Source organism: Cetorhinus maximus, chromosome 15 (assembly GCF_964194155.1).
Source record: "Cetorhinus maximus chromosome 15, sCetMax3.hap1.1, whole genome shotgun sequence".
NCBI lineage: Eukaryota > Metazoa > Chordata > Chondrichthyes > Lamniformes > Cetorhinidae > Cetorhinus > Cetorhinus maximus.
This window is the reverse complement of record NC_135893.1, coordinates 36,128,691-36,144,393: the sequence shown is the minus strand read 5'-3', so window position 1 is coordinate 36,144,393 and position 15,703 is coordinate 36,128,691. Positions and strand designations below refer to the sequence as shown.

The 15,703-nt window shown below is 38.7% G+C and overlaps 1 protein-coding gene and 1 long non-coding RNA gene across 28 annotated transcripts in view; both read left to right on the top strand.

The window, feature by feature from the left end:
* The window catches only part of LOC144690603 (eukaryotic translation initiation factor 4 gamma 3-like), a 347,183-nt gene extending 332,981 nt beyond the window's left edge, over positions 1-14,202 (top strand). For all 27 annotated transcript variants that reach the window (XM_078558271.1, XM_078558260.1, XM_078558257.1 and 24 more), the window contains 6 exons: positions 86-167; positions 312-410; positions 6,274-6,420; positions 7,872-7,953; positions 10,062-10,208; positions 11,330-14,202. In XM_078558271.1, the coding sequence (XP_078414397.1) occupies positions 86-167; positions 312-410; positions 6,274-6,420; positions 7,872-7,953; positions 10,062-10,208; positions 11,330-11,511 (739 nt within the window). In that variant the 3' untranslated portion in view covers positions 11,512-14,202. The remainder of the gene's footprint in view (positions 1-85; positions 168-311; positions 411-6,273; positions 6,421-7,871; positions 7,954-10,061; positions 10,209-11,329) is intronic.
* On the top strand, positions 444-6,267 carry LOC144690608 (uncharacterized). The gene is made up of 3 exons (XR_013578915.1): positions 444-1,464; positions 3,726-4,856; positions 4,994-6,267. It is a non-coding gene; the product is annotated as an uncharacterized LOC144690608 (long non-coding RNA).
* Positions 14,203-15,703: the final 1,501 nt, after the last annotated feature.

The following is a 15,703-nucleotide window of genomic DNA, read 5'->3' as shown; positions in this document are numbered from 1 at the left end:
TCTCAGTCCTGCTCTACCCTAAGAATCAACCAGGATCAATCTTTCAAGATGCTGGACAGTAAATATTTTTCTCATTCTCTTACAGAGAACTTAGTAAACCTTTACTTCCTGTGGAGAGAGCAGGAGTTCTGCTTGCAGAAATTTTGCACCTTCTATGCAAACAAATGGTGAGTAGAAAAGGAGCACTCCACAGTAGATTTTTGGTATCACACATCATCACAAACAGAGGAACAACACGGTCCTTTTGTTCTCCCAAATTAACATTATTCAAACTGAATCTGGTGTGAACATTTGCCTTTTATTTTTAACAGAGCCATAAGAAAGTCGGGGCCTTATGGAAAGAGGCTGGCCTAAATTGGAAGGATTTCCTAACTGAAGGAGAGGATGTCCAGCAGTTCATTAGTGATAAGGTGAGTCTGTCTTTGCGTTCAAGGCTCAACTTATTCAGTTTTTTATGAAGTGAGCTAGTTTTACTGCAACCACTTGTCTTAATCATCGTTAGTTTCCTGATTCCATTTGCCATATAATGCCAGACAGGAAGCTGACTTTAACGTAAGTTAGCGTTTGGACTCATCCAGTATTGAGAGTGAGCTGCTGTACACACAAACACTTTTAAATCTTTAAAGCCCAGAATGAATGCTATCCCTCAACTTAAATGCCTCTTCACCATTTACTTGTATAAGAGAGTGCAATTCTGCTGTCTGTCAGAATCTTTTCAAAGTTCACTTTTTATCAACAAATTTTGCTGGTAGAAGCAGATCAAATTTGCCAAGTTGTATGGGATGTGAAAATGTTTATGTGCAACACAAATGACACTAAATATTTAATTGCTCATTAATTTAACCAGACAAGCAGGCCCTGTCATAAAAATTTGGCGCTCTTGAGGTTGGGCATATAATGCTTAGAGTTTCTTCATTAACGTCCTTAGGCATCCCGTGTGTTTAGAATGCTGTGAATCTCTAGTGTCCAACATGGCTAGGACCATGATGGAAGAGGGGAGTTCAAAAGTTCCTTTGCAAGCCAAGGCTACTTCTAATGCATAAGCAAAATACTTCGGATGCTGGAAATCTGAAATAAAAACAGAAAATGCTGGAAATACTTGACTTTCATCAGTCCTAGTCCAGTCTTTGACCTGAAATGTTATCTTTGTTCCTGCCAGCATGGATGCTGCCTGACCTGCTGAGTGTTGCCAACATTTTCTGTTGTTACTTGTAATACATGTTTGCTGAAGGTTCTGAAGCCCTAATGGCCTCCAGCATTCCTTTCTCATCTAGCCACATGCACTGGAAGCTGTGCAACTGCCTGCCAAAGTTATTTAAATTAGCCTGACCCTAGCATTGCCAGTGGTCCAGGTCATTGACAGTAAGAAAATAATATTTTAGATAAGACTGAATTAGCAATAATAGATGTGCACATAAATGTATTTAAACATTCTTGATGTGTACCTCTAAAAAGCTTTATAAGGTTTTAAAACAAAAACAGAATTACCTGGAAAAACTCAGCAGGTCCGGCAGCATCGGCGGAGAAGAAATCAGTTAACGTTTCGAGCCTTCATGGCCCTTCAGCAGAACTGGAGCATAGTTAGAAGAAGGGAGAAATATAAATTGGTTTAAGGTGGGTGGGGGGGGGGAGGGGTGGTTGGGGGGGCGGGGGGGGGGAGAGACACATTGAGGGTGTGGTGTGGTGATTGTGGAGATGAGCAGATAATCAAAAGATGTCACAGACAAAAGGGTCAAAGAGGTGTTGAAGGTGGTGGTATTTGTCTGAGAAAAGTGCTAATTAAGAATGGAAGACAGGATATTCAAAGTACAGCTCTAGTGGGGGTGGGGTGGAAAGACTAAAGGTTTTAGTTTTAGATTTAAAAATAATGGAAATAGGTGGGGAAAGAAGAATCTATATAAATTATTGAAAAAAAAAGCGGGGGGTGGGGGAAAGAAACGGGGTGGGGATGGGGGGAGGGGGAGTTTAAGATCTAAAGTTGTTGAATTCAATATTCAGCCCGGAGGGCTGTAAAGTGCCTAGTCGGAAGATGAGGTGCTGTTCCTCCTCCAGTTTGCGTTGGGCTTCACTGGAACAATGCAGCAAGCCAAGGACAGACATGTGGGCAAGAGAACAGGGTGGAGTGTTAAAATGGCAAGCGACAGGGAGGTTTGGGTCTTTCTTGCGGACAGACCGCAGGTGTTCCGCAAAACGGTCGCCCAGTTTGCGTTTGGTCTCTCCAATGTAGAGGAGACCGCATTGGGAGCAACGAATGCAGTAGACTAAGTTAGGAGAAATGCAAGTGAAATGCTGCTTCATTTGAAAGGAGTGTTTGGGCCCTTGGACGGTGAGGAGAGAGGAAGTGAAGGGGCAGGTGTTGCATCTTCTGCGTGGGCATGGGGAGGTGCCATAAGTGGGGGTTGAGGAGTAGGGGGTGATGGAGGAGTGGACCAGGGTGTCCCGGAGGGAACGATCCCTACGGAATGCCGTCAGGGGGGGTGAAGGGAAGATGTGTTTGGTGGTGGCATCATGCTGGAGTTGGCGGAAATGGCGGAGGATGATCCTTTGAATGCGGAGGCTGGTGGGGTGATAAGTGAGGACAAGGGGGACCCTATCATGTTTCTGGGAAGGAGGAGAAGGCGTGAGGGAGGATGCGCGGGATATGGGCCGGACACGGTTGAGGGCCCTGTCAACGACCGTGGATGGAAAACCTCGGTTAAGGAAGAAGGAGGACATGTCAGAGGAGCTGTTTTTGAAGGTAGCGTCATCAGAACAGATGCGACGGAGGCGAAGGAACTGAGAGAATGGGATGGAGTCTTTACAGGAAGCGGGGTGTGAGGAGCTGTAGTCGAGGTAGCTGTGGGAGTCGGTAGGCTTGTAATGGATATTGGTGGACAGTCTATCATCAGAAATTGAGACAGAGAGGTCAAGGAAGGGAAGAGAAGTGTCAGAGATGGACCATGTGAAGATGATGGAGGGGTGGAGATTGGAAGCAAAATTAATAAATTTTTCCAGGTCCCGACGAGAGCATGAAGCAGCACCGAAGTAATCATCGATGTACCGGAGAAAGAGTTGTGGGAGAGAGCCGGAGTAGGACTGGAACAAGGAATGTTCCACATACCCCATAAAGAGACAGGCATAGCTGGGGCCCATGCGGGTACCCATAGCCACACCTTTTATTTGGAGGAAGTGAGAGGAGTTAAAGGAGAAATTGTTCAGTGTGAGAACAAGTTCAGCCAGACGGAGGAGAGTAGTGGTGGATGGGGATTGTTGGGGCCTCTGTTCAAGGAAGAAGCTAAGGGCCCTCAGACCATCCTGGTGGGGGATGGAGGTGTAGAGGGATTGGACATCCATGGTGAAGAGGAAGCGGTTGGGGCCAGGGAACTGGAAATTGTTGATGTGACGTAAGGTGTCAGAGGAATCACGGATGTAGGTGGGAAGGGACTGGACAAGGGGAGAGAGAAGGGAGTCAAGATAACGAGAAATGAGTTCCGTGGGGCAGGAACAGGCTGACACGATCGGTCTGCCGGGACAGTTCTGTTTGTGGATTTTGGGTAGGAGGTAGAAGCGGGCCGTCCGAGGTTGGGCGACTATCAAGTTGGAAGCTGTGGGAGGAAGATCTCCAGAGGAGATGAGGTCAGTGACAGTCCTGGAAACAATGGCTTGATGTTCTGTGGTGGGGTCATGGTCCAGGGAGAGGTAGGTATCCGCAGTAGCTTTTAGCTTTTTGTTTTTATCTTTATAAGGTTTTATGCAGCTTATATAATGGACCAAGTTATTTTTAATCTGCAGAATGCCATTTCTAACCATTTTATTGAAAGTAATAAGAATTATGCTGATGAAACCGTCTGTGTATTAGGACTAGTTTAAGGACTGCAGCTACCAGCAAATATAACATTTTGCAGTTTCTAGGTTTAGGAAATGGAACTGGATACCTTACTACACGTTTCAGTATCAGTCTGTAAATCGTCGTGGAAGGAGGAGGAGAATTTGAAATGTATTATATGTTTGCTCAATCAAGAACTCGCCTTTAGTTGAGCGTGTGCTATACTCGTCCAGAAATGCCATCTCTCTCTTCCAGTAAGATGTTGCAATCTTCCCATGGTCCTGGATGTTTGAAACAGTATTGATTGCAGAAGATAAGTCATTACTGTGGACAAGTTCTTCTGTGGTCTATCTTTTTAAATGGAAATTGAGAGAAAATGCATAGCAAATGTAATCTTTATTTCTCTCACAGACAAAGCAAGTGAACAAAGGATGTCTGCAGATTATTCAATCCAGCACTCAGTATAATTTCAAAATCAGTAACCTCGCTCGGTGGTTTTATGCATAAAAGCACAACCCAGTGTTTTCTGTTCACTAACCCTCAAAGCATCCAACGCCTATTTCCTTCTGCTGGGGGAATCATTAACTGAGGAGTCACACCCAGACCCTTTTAATGCCTGTAAAATTACAGTTTGGCTGACACTTTTTAAAAATAAAAGGCTATCAGGGAGAAGGTAATAACCTGAGCTGGCTCATCTCCTTCAGGGAGAGACTGGATCAGACGCTCTAGACCCAGTTAATTGTCCTTGGATTCTGACTCTCTCTACCTGAGGTTGAAGGGGGCTAATCAGGAGCTATGTCTGACCTGGTATAGTCCCAAAAAGGGGCTAGGATTGAAATACGCCACAAAGGCTGCTGACAAGCATCTGTAAAACTAAATCTCAGTAGAATCAACTCTTTCAGGAGAGAGAAACTTGGCAAGATAAAAATCAAGAAATGCAATGGAAGTACTGCAAATTAAATAGTTATTTCATTACCACAGTGTTTCATTGCACTGTTTCTAAATTAATAGATGGTCGAATAATTAATTATTTTTACCAGACAAATGTTATGTGTAAAAACAAAAAACTACTGCGGATGCTGGAAATCCAAAACAAAAACAGAATTACCTGGAAAAACTCAGCAGGTCTGGCAGCATCGGTGGAGAAGAAAAGAGTCGACGTTTCGAGTCCACATGACCCTTCAACAGAATGTTATGTGTATTCTGTTCTAGGATATAATGATTTTAGGGAGTGTTTGGCTCACTTCTGCATTAGTTTTAAGGCTTTTCTGTAACTTTATAATCCCTTTAAAAAGTGCCAACAACTTTGTTTTGATGGCAGTTTTTTCAGTGCTATTGCATTGCTCATAGGATTACACTAGGCTCCACTAAAAACAAGAACACAGATGAAAAAGTTTTCTGGTAATAACAATAAAAGTGGCCAGAAGAGTTGTGAATATGAGAATTAAAGTTTAATCATTGTCCTGTTCTCATATATTTCTGTAATTTCTGTTCTACATTATATTTCGAAAGGATGTTCACGAGGTTGATTCCTGGGACAAAGAGGTTGTCTTAAGAGGAAAGGTTTTTTTAGAAGAACAAGGGGTGATTTTATTGAAATGTAAGATTCTAAATGGGCTTGATAGGGTTGATACTGAGAGGATGTTTCCTCTCGTGGGGGAATCTAGAACTGGAGGGCATGGCTTCAGAATAGGGGCTTGCCCATTTAAGACTGAAATGGGAAGGAATTTTTTCTTCGGGAATCATGAATCTTTGGAATTCTCAATCCCAGAGAGCTGTGGAGACTGAGTCATTGAATATATTCAAGGCTGTTAGACAGATTTTTAAACTGCCGGGGAGTCAAGAGTTATGGAGAACAGGCAGGAAAGTGGAGTTGAGGCAAAGGTCAGATCATGATGAATGGTAAAGCAGGTTCGAGGGGCCTTTTGGCCTGTTTTTATTTCTATTTATGTTAAATTTCAGAATACAGAATGGGTCATGACTTTTTTGTAAATATGGCAATCTCTAGAATGTCTATAGTGCTAGATTAGAAAGTGGTTAGTATCATTATCATCTATGTTTAACATCCTTAACCTAATTTTACCTCCATTTTTTTCCTGGTGTGACTCAATAACCTTGTCATGTTTCAAATTGTACAGTTCTAGAACCCCAGGTTTCCTCCATTCAGCATTTTTTGAACTCCTTTGTTGAATCACCAACAGTCACAGCTGTACCACTGTGGCAATAAGATAGAGAGCCGTAGCTTTCACAATCGTTTGTATCTAAAATCTAGTTTTTAGTAAAAGTGAATCTCCAGACAGATGAAATCATTGGTAATTATTCTGAATTTCCAAGTGCAAATCGAAGAGTGGAAATAGGTAGAGATTATGCTTCAGAGAATAACCAGGTTTTGCATGATTTGTGATGTAAATATTGTCTGAGCTCTTTCACTAAAGATTGAGAATATTAATATTGTGATTCCTTTGCAGAAATTGGAGTTTACTGTATCAGATGTTTCTAGTCCTACTGAAGCACTTTCAAAAATGGAGCTATCCGCTGAAGAACTGAACAAGTGGCTAGAAAAACTTATAATTGAAGACAAGGCTAGCAATGAGCAAATCTTTGACTGGGTAGAAGTAGGTTGAATTCTTGGACTGTAAGATCCTTGGACTGTGGCATTCTATGCTAATTTCTTAAATTGATCGTCATGCTAGATTTACAACAAGCATAATTGCTGTCTGATAAGGCTATTAAAATAACTCACCATCACCCTGAGAAATTATGTACTTGTGTCTCATTACATTTTTTTGATCTGTAATAGTTATCATTGTAGGAGCAACAGGGTAAATGCTCTCTTCTCCCACTTAATGGGTAAATATATAAATACAGCAACCACTTGTGCATGCATCATATAACAAATGGAAGTTATCATTGGCATTCAAATGTGCATAATGATAGTAATTGTTTGTAGGAGGTTTGTATTACACATGAAAATGCATAAACTTAAATAATAGCCAATCAAATGCCATCATCCAGTCAGGAATCTCCTCGATTTTTGAGTTTTCTTTAATGCAAGTGTTTGTGACTTACACTGTGATCATTTTGTTTCACAGCACCTGGTATGCTCCATTTAAGTTTTATTGGTTCTTAATATGTAGTAAAGGCAGCCAGTCTACACTGCATCAGACAGGCAGATTTTACATGTGTAGTTTTCTCAGTCCGATTCAGATTGTTAAACATTATGCTGGGTTTCCATTCGTGTCAGACACTTGGCTGACAAAGAATCAAGCACAAACATCTGAGACCTTAATAACTTGGAAGATGAGTTTGGATATGAACTACTGAGGTGGTTTCCCTACCTCAAACAATAGATTAGTTGAAAAATTAACGTGGTGACAATTTTTGATTATTTCCCCACTCAGTTCATTACAAATTTGTAAGGCAAGAACCCCGAGTAGCTAGACAAGAACAGCGTGCTGATTTCTACATATAATACCAAAAGAGCGCAAACATATTTTGTAGTAAAAACACTGAAATATATTTTCACTCATACTTCAGGCCCATTTCATGGTATTTTGACTTTTGTGTAATTTCCAACACAGCCTTTTTGACTTTTTATGTAATCAATACTCACATCTGTTGGCTGTTTTTAGTGAATCTAAGTGTTTATTCTGAGCTAGTTAAATGATTAAAGATGTCATCTGTGACTCAGTGGTAGTATTTTCACCTCTGAGTCAGAAAATTGTGGATTCAAAATCCACTCCAGAGACTTTTTCATACTGAAATTGTTCTGACTTCTCTAAGTATTACATTTGTGCCCATTCATCACCACATCATTGAACAATGGAAACTATCACTATTAATGTTCTATAACTGCTGGTATTAAAAATTTCCTCTTGTATAAAGAAAAATGAACCACCTTGAGTTGCTACGGGTAACATTGCAAGCCAAGCGAACTGAATTCTGACAACCTTTAAAATGGAATTCCTTTACACCGTGGCTTTCTGTCCTTCCTTCTCAAGTGCTGTATTTTAAAGTTAGGTTCTTGATGTCTAATTCTAAAATGATTTCTGTTTTCTTCCTTTAGGCTAATTTAGATGAATCACAGATTGGTTCATCTACATTCCTTAGAGCTTTAATGACAACAGTATGTAGATCAGCCATAACAGGTAAAAAAAAGAATTAGAAACCTCTTTATGATGCCTTTCCCTCCAATTTACCATGTACTTTTTACCCTGTTTTTATTTGGTGATTTATATAATACTTGTTCACCTATGTTATAGGTCATGGGATATCATATGTGCAAATTTAATCTAAACCTTTAGAAATGGTTAGATGTCTTTATTAAACTTCAAGGGCTCTAACAATGTTTAAATTGTAATTTTGAAAATGTAAATATAAAACTCTCGGCTCCATGTTCATCATTAAATGACTGTTTAAATGCTGGTGAGCACTGATGCTGTTTGCCATAACAAATGTGGAGCCGTGCAAAGTTACACTTAAGACAGATAATAAGAGTGACCACTAACTTCATGGAGATTTGAGCAAACAGGTTCTGTAGATTTTTCCCTTGGTCGTGTAACTCAGTGGGCACAGAGTCCATATTATAAGCTATCGTAGTCATAAATGCCTGATGCCTTTTAAAAAGTTGAACAGAATTTATACAGAGCCTGAGCAGTGTCTTGAAGCAGCTCCTAAGATTTATTTTAACTCCATACAAGTGAACACAAATAAGAGAATGATCTTGGTGCTTCAGAGAAAAGATAGAGATGCAAGTAGCGAATTATCAACTAGATGTAGCTAATATATTCCAGAAAAGATCTAGTCACTGGAAGCTGAGAGACTATTTGAAATGCTGGAGGCTTGCAGGCCTCCATGATGGGCTTCTAATCTCACCAAAACCATCTTGTATAACTGTGCCAGTTCTCCAGTGCAAAAGGAATCGATGGGTGGTGAATCAGTGCATCTTTTAGCATTTAAAGGGGATGGGTTAGTTATGGCCTAGGAACAAGTCACCTTTCCACTTATTTTGTGATTTGACATTGCCTAGCTGTGTAAGTGCTGATAATTAAATGGGATCTGGTGAGGAAGGGAACAGCAGGACATGTTTTTGCTTAGATGTTATGGGTCTGCTAATAGAACCCAATGGGAAAATTACTAAATGGAATGGAAAACACACTGGAGCAACATATAAATTTTCAGTAACTTTGAGCATAGTTTTTTTTAAAAATACACAATATTAATCTATTCCTGGTTGGGTTTTAAGTGCCCATATCTATTAATTGGTATAAACCTTGCTAGTATTATTTGTACTAAACCTCCAGGTTATCAGATATGATGTATGAATAACCTTTGGGCCATTGCAGCCTCTGTTATTTGGGGGAGGGGAGCCATATTGTCAATAATAATGGTACAATTCAGATCATCAAGCAAATAATGGCATAGAAGCTCCTTTCAGTCTTCAGGTTTGTAGAATAGTTTCTCTGTGTCACATCACATAAATTTGTTTTAAATGGATTATAAATGGTCTCTGAGGCAAGGCAAAATGGGGGCATGGTTGCTTGCATGGGGAACGGGAGTAGCAGCTTCCTTACATATAAAAGGATGAGGTTTTTCAGCTCCATATGCTTGCTTCATCATTCAATTACATCATGGCTGATCTACATTGCTCCATACCTCTTATTGCTTACCTAATAAAAAAATCTGAAAACATAAATCGACCCATCAGTAAAGCCTTTTGGGGAGTCAATTTCAGATTTCCACTAGGCTTTATGTGAAAGCATCCTAATTCAACTCCTGAATAGCCTAGCTCTATGCATGGATGAAGTAAAATGGCTTTCCTTTGTTTTTAATTATCTTATGATCTGGAGCAGAAAAGAAAATCAGGTCAGTTTTTCATTTCAAACAACCACACTATTTGTGTCCACCAGGGGACCTACATTTGTGATGTGTATTTGAAAAAAGATTAAGTAGAGCCAAGGCGGTTTATGCTGCTGAATCTGAAACAGGGCTTGGGCCTTGCTGGATATCTTAAAAAAATTTAAATTGTGGAAGGTAAAATAAAAACTTGTGGAATTTACAAAAAGGAGTATTTATTTGGGCTTGCTGTAAAATTGCATTTTAAAAATGCCTATGGATATAATATATGAAGTGTGCTGTATACCCCGAGAAAGCTATTTTGCCTAAATCAAGTGTTAACCTTCATCTAGGGCTAAGATATTTCTGATACTTGTCTGCACTTGTGTGTTCTTTTCCAACTTTATGTCTTTACCTCTAGGGGAAGGAGTTCCAAGTCGAGTAGATGCAAACATTATACAGCAGAGATTGCGATTATTACTCAAGTACCTTAACTCTGACACTGAAAGAGAATTACAAGCACTTTATGCACTACAAGCATTAATAGTAAAACTTGATCAACCCCCTAGTAAGTATTGTATAAGCTTCTTTACTTTTGGTAAAATAAACTTCTGAGTTTTATAGAATATAGCCTCTCTCAGTCTCTTATCTATCTTTCGTCCCCTTTGTCCTTTCCCTCCTACTGCCAACAACAGTAAATTATTGTAAATATTTTGCCTTAAAAATGTAAATACCTCTATAAAGGTGAAGATTAATGTTAACTGGCCTTTGAAGAATTCACATATCAGCCCTTGAATTTTCACTTTTTTAGAAAAGACCGTGCCTAATTCTGTGCATATAGTACTTCTAAAATATGTTTAATTGACATCAGCTTTGAATTTAGTGGTTTATATTAAGTGCATCAAAGGAACTTCACTGGCTCAGTGAGTGGATGCAGTATTGTTGTATGGTACTGAGCCATGTGAACCAAGAGAATCCTTGCTGAGTTAGTTGATCTTAACCCAAGGTGGAGGTAGCATGTTGCATTTGATTTCCAAATTCTTGGGTTAATGAGTGGGGTGGTGAGGGGAAATTAGCCACAATCCCCAATCTGATTGCTATGCAGTGACCCCTGCTAGAAAGTGTGGTTTCGGGTAAGGATCGAATTGGTTATAGCACGTTCAATATGTTGGATTATAAAAATTTTCTAATTTATACAAAAATAAACTGTTTTGTGGTGTCTTAGATAGGAATAACAGTGCAGAGACAGGCCACTCAGCTCAAGGAGTCCGTGCTAATGTGCGTTCTCCACACCAGCAGTGGTCCTAATCGTGTATGCCCACCTGTTTCCATATCTCTTTACCCTCCTTTTCTTCATTTCTGCCTTTCTAATTCATTAAAACTTGCCATGGTCTCTGGTTCAATCACTAACTTCAGTTGTACATTCCACAGTCCTGCAATCATCTGATTTTTTTTAAAAAAGCATTTCTCTTGGCCTCTGTATTAAACTTCTTATATTTAATCTTGTATCTATGTCCCCTTGTCCTACACTCCAGAGCTCCTGTTTCAATCTGCTCTGTCCTTTCCTTTTATGACTTTAAACAACTCTTATCAAATTACCCCTTAGTATGAATAGATAATTGTTTTTACCTTTTGTGATATTAAGTACTAACACAGTCTGTTCCTTCTCCGTCTCTCTCCTCCAAACAGATTTGTTAAGAATGTTCTTTGACACTTTGTATGATGAGGATGTTATATCTGAAGATGCATTCTACAAATGGGAAAGTAGCAAAGACCCAGCAGAACAGAGCGGCAAAGGGGTAGCGCTAAAATCTGTCACGGCTTTTTTTACATGGCTAAGAGAAGCTGAGGAGGAGTCAGAAGATAACTAAAAAAAAACAGAAAAAAAGTCTTCGCCAATCAAAGTGCAAAAAGGCCAATCATCGCAACAAATATGCACGGATATACAGTCAGCGATCATGATGAAAATTATGGTACACGCACGTAAAGAAAAGCCGCGGTGATGTTAAAAGAACCATGGGTGGGAGCACTAAAAATGTATTATTTATAGAAAATATTTTTGTTTTAAATTTTAAGCTTTTTTGTTATTTTTAAAAGGACAGATGGTTCCATTTTTCTTGCAGCAAAAAAAATAAAAAAAATTGAACACTTTAATTTATTTTTAGAACTGCAACGGTGATGTAATTTGAGTTTGCAGTTACTGTAAACAGAATGTAACATAGAGGAAAAGAGACCTAAACTCTTGCCCACAAGGCCACTTCAAACAAAAATAGGGCATCAAAATTTAGTATATGGGCGGGGGGTAACAATGATGGCTGAAAGTAGTAACATGTACCAGTAATTCTTCCTGCCTGCTTCAGCTTGCTCTAGAAATGTACATAACATTCAACTGGAAGATGATGCTCCCCGAATTTCCAAGCCGTACATTATGAACTGCAGAACATGGAGAACTTGTACAAAAAAAATTCAACTTGAGGAAGTGCTTGTAATACTTTCAAACTATAGAGCTACTCAAAAGCTTGTAAATACATAAAAGAGAAATATTTAAAAAAATGACTCATTACTATCTTTTCACTTTCAAAACTAAATAAAAACAGACCGTGCAAGTTGAAAAAATAAATACAAACTACTGTTTATCTGAGAATTAATGATCACGAGGCCTGTTCTATGTAAGTTTGCAAACTAGGTTGTCCTATTCTTTTGTACTCAGTTACCTCATTGTAATATATAGTGCAGTGGATGCAACGCCCATTGTTGTGACAGAAGTCATATCAAATGGCTGGCTGACACTAGTTGGTTGTTGGATTGTGGCAGAAGTTTTTTTTTTAAAAAACCACATGCTGCATAAATGAGGATCCTTTCTTCATACAAGCTACCAGTGGTTTGAGATGGCTGTCCGAGTTATCCTTGTGAAAGAATAGGAGGTCAGAATCTCTGAAATAAAGGGTTATGTTGCCCACACACACAAATGCAACCTTTCACAGAAGCTGCTGCCTTGATGCTAGATACAGCAAAACGAGGATACTACCATGTGAAACGGCACTTTTCTTAAATTTGTGTGGTTGATCTCATGAGTTGCTGGTTTGATTTGAAACAGTGTCTCAAAGATTAACACTGTAGATTTTACTTGTACCAGTTTGTGCATTTATTTGAGAATTGATTTTGAAAAGCCAAGCATAACATGGATCAGCTATGATTTTTAAATTTGCTTCAATGGCAAGATGGCTATTGGAATGCTTATGAAGATAATGTTCCAGACTGAGATGCCATTAAATAACTGCATAACTTGAATTAAAAACTGTTCTAGGATGGTAATATATGCTGGGTTGGATTTTTTTTCCTGCTTTCGGGGTCTACACATGTTCAGTGGTCTTGCTCTGGATTACAGCTGTCACACTTAATCACCCCATTGAGTAATTAGATGAGTTTATGAATCCAAAAGCCTGGGTTTAAGCAGCATGTGAATTTATCAAAGTGAGGAGTGTCGATGCTGATTGCTGGGCTGTTTTACGTTATTTCAGTTTGTAATGAGACGAGCATCGGCCTGAATTGCTATCTGTATACATCATAGATTGAAACGTGTGCAAATCCAAAAAGCTGGAATGGACTCAGAACCAATGGATTTTTCTTGTCCTGTGGTTTCTTCCAGAGGATGTGACCTGAGGAAGTGGCAAATACTAAGTTAATGTAAGGATATAAATAATATTCTGTGTGTAAACAAATTGAAGACTCATGTCCATCAGACGCCTTGGGTATACATTTGAAATGCCAGAACAGTAGATATAAGAATTGAGTAAGCATTCTTACTATAAGGACCCCAAAATTTTGATTCAGGAAGAGCATTGAAAAAAAGGTGACTGGTTAGTGCAAGACTTGTTTGTACATTAAATTATTCTGTATTACATGGGTTTTGCTGGGTATTGGTGAGGTCGATCCAGGTGCTCGCTCGTTAGTAAAAACCCAACTATGGTGCTGTGTCAAAACTTGACCTATACAAAAGCTAAAGTGCTAATGGTTTGCCTTGTTCAGCATGTACTTGATGAAATTAGCCTGCTCTGTATTCTTAACGACAGCCCAGATGCTGGAATGTCAAACTTTTGGGGTTACCTATTTTATCAGAACATCACTTGAGTGGCTTATTTCTCATAGTTATGCATGGAATACCTCTTACGAATCAAGGAAAAGTATTTGTGCATTTTGTAATTTGCTATATTAAATAATTAAAATTGGAGGGTAATTAATCTTAATGCAAATCCTCTTAAGTCTGAAGAGCCAAAAAATACTGCTGAATGCATGAATGGTGCTTTATGAATGTTCCAATTGTATAAAACAGATTTGTATCCAATTATGACCAGTATCTTTTCACTCAGTTGTAATCCTTTGCTGTTATAAAGTTGTAATTGAGCGACACATCAATGTGATATATTTGTGTTCTCTAATTGGACTGCAATTTTACAGGTTGAGAACAATTGGGCACAGGTAACTAACTATACTGCTTAATCCAAAGAGTATATAAATCAGTGCTGAAGAAAAGCATTGTATTAAAACAAAATTGCATTCCATCTCAGAACCTTTCCGTATTCTTCAATCGAGCATTAACCATAAATTCAAGAATTGCAGAGCAAAATTAAAAATCAGAAAATGTGCACTTAATCTAACAGCAGTCCACTCAAAGGTGTACCTGCAGTAACAATGTGAACAGGTTAATTATTGAATGTTTAAAGTAATCAGAAGCTTTAATGAAACTGATTTCAGTTAATGAAGGAGTTACTGCAGCTTTTAATAAGACCAGGCTTAAGAAATTTGAGATGAAGCATCACTGAGTACATGATAATGTAGTGAACCACTATGGAAGCATTTGCATTGGACAATGGGTGCTGCTGAACCAAGTTTGCCTGTCAGGTTTATTAAATGAACCTTTGCGAGGGAACCACAATCATTCTTAGTTGTGCAGTGATATTTATAATTTGACTTCCTTTATCTACAATGAAGATTTTTTTTAAATTTTCATTGAATTGGCTGAATGCCAGAATGTGTTCAAGTACTATCACGCAAAATAATGTAACATCCCATTGTCTTTCAAGACTGTGCAATGGTAACAAAAATTTCCAGGTGTGGATTATTATTGAACTCTGTTCTATTATTCCATCTTGCAATTAATACATTTAACACTGTTCTCCAAAAGTAGGTTCACTTTCACACTTGGTAAATTTACTAAAATTATTTTTACCCTGCTGAATATTTGACACCAGCTTATTCTCTCACTCGGTTTTCAGAAGAAATGATTAACAAATCTAAATCAGCAATACATGTTGCAATCACTTTACTAGGGCAAAATTTTAAATGTTTATAGCCACATACAAACTTATCACGTTTAGGAATTTTGGTTGAGGGGCATCACCTTGATGGTCTGATTTTATTTTTTTCTTCATCCCTCTCTGGTGACATTAAGTACTTTGGGTCAACATGACCTGATACCTGGACTCAATGCAATGGACATTAGTTTGTCCCTCTAATCTCTCTTCCTTTGTAGAGGCATCTCATTTTTGCTTGGTGTTTCCTAGATAGCCTGGTTGAATTTGAGAACTCTGGAAAAATGTCTAAACCTAGACCTGATATAATCCATCCTGGTAATAACCATGTATAAATTCAGTCATTAATTATGTACTGAGTAGACTGCTGAAACTTGTATCAGCTCAATCGTTCTAAAATGGTTTAGAATATTTCCTTCTGTTTCTCTGAGAACAAAAGCCCACCGAGGGGGCTACATGAATGACGTTAGTCAATTCATTGTGTGGTGGAGGTACCATAAGCAATCAACTGTTTAAAGGCGAATGATGGTGATACTCCATTGCTACATGGTGCAGTATGTTATTGCATAACATTGTACCAACAACTACCACTGAATACAGTTTCAAACTAAAACTTTGAGGTGTGAAAAGATGAGGTAAAAGCAGATGATGAATATTGAGGAAACATACCCAATTGTTACAAAATGAACATGATGTGGTTATTGGTTACTTAAGTGATTTACACCTCTACTTGAACCTGGCCCCTAAAGGT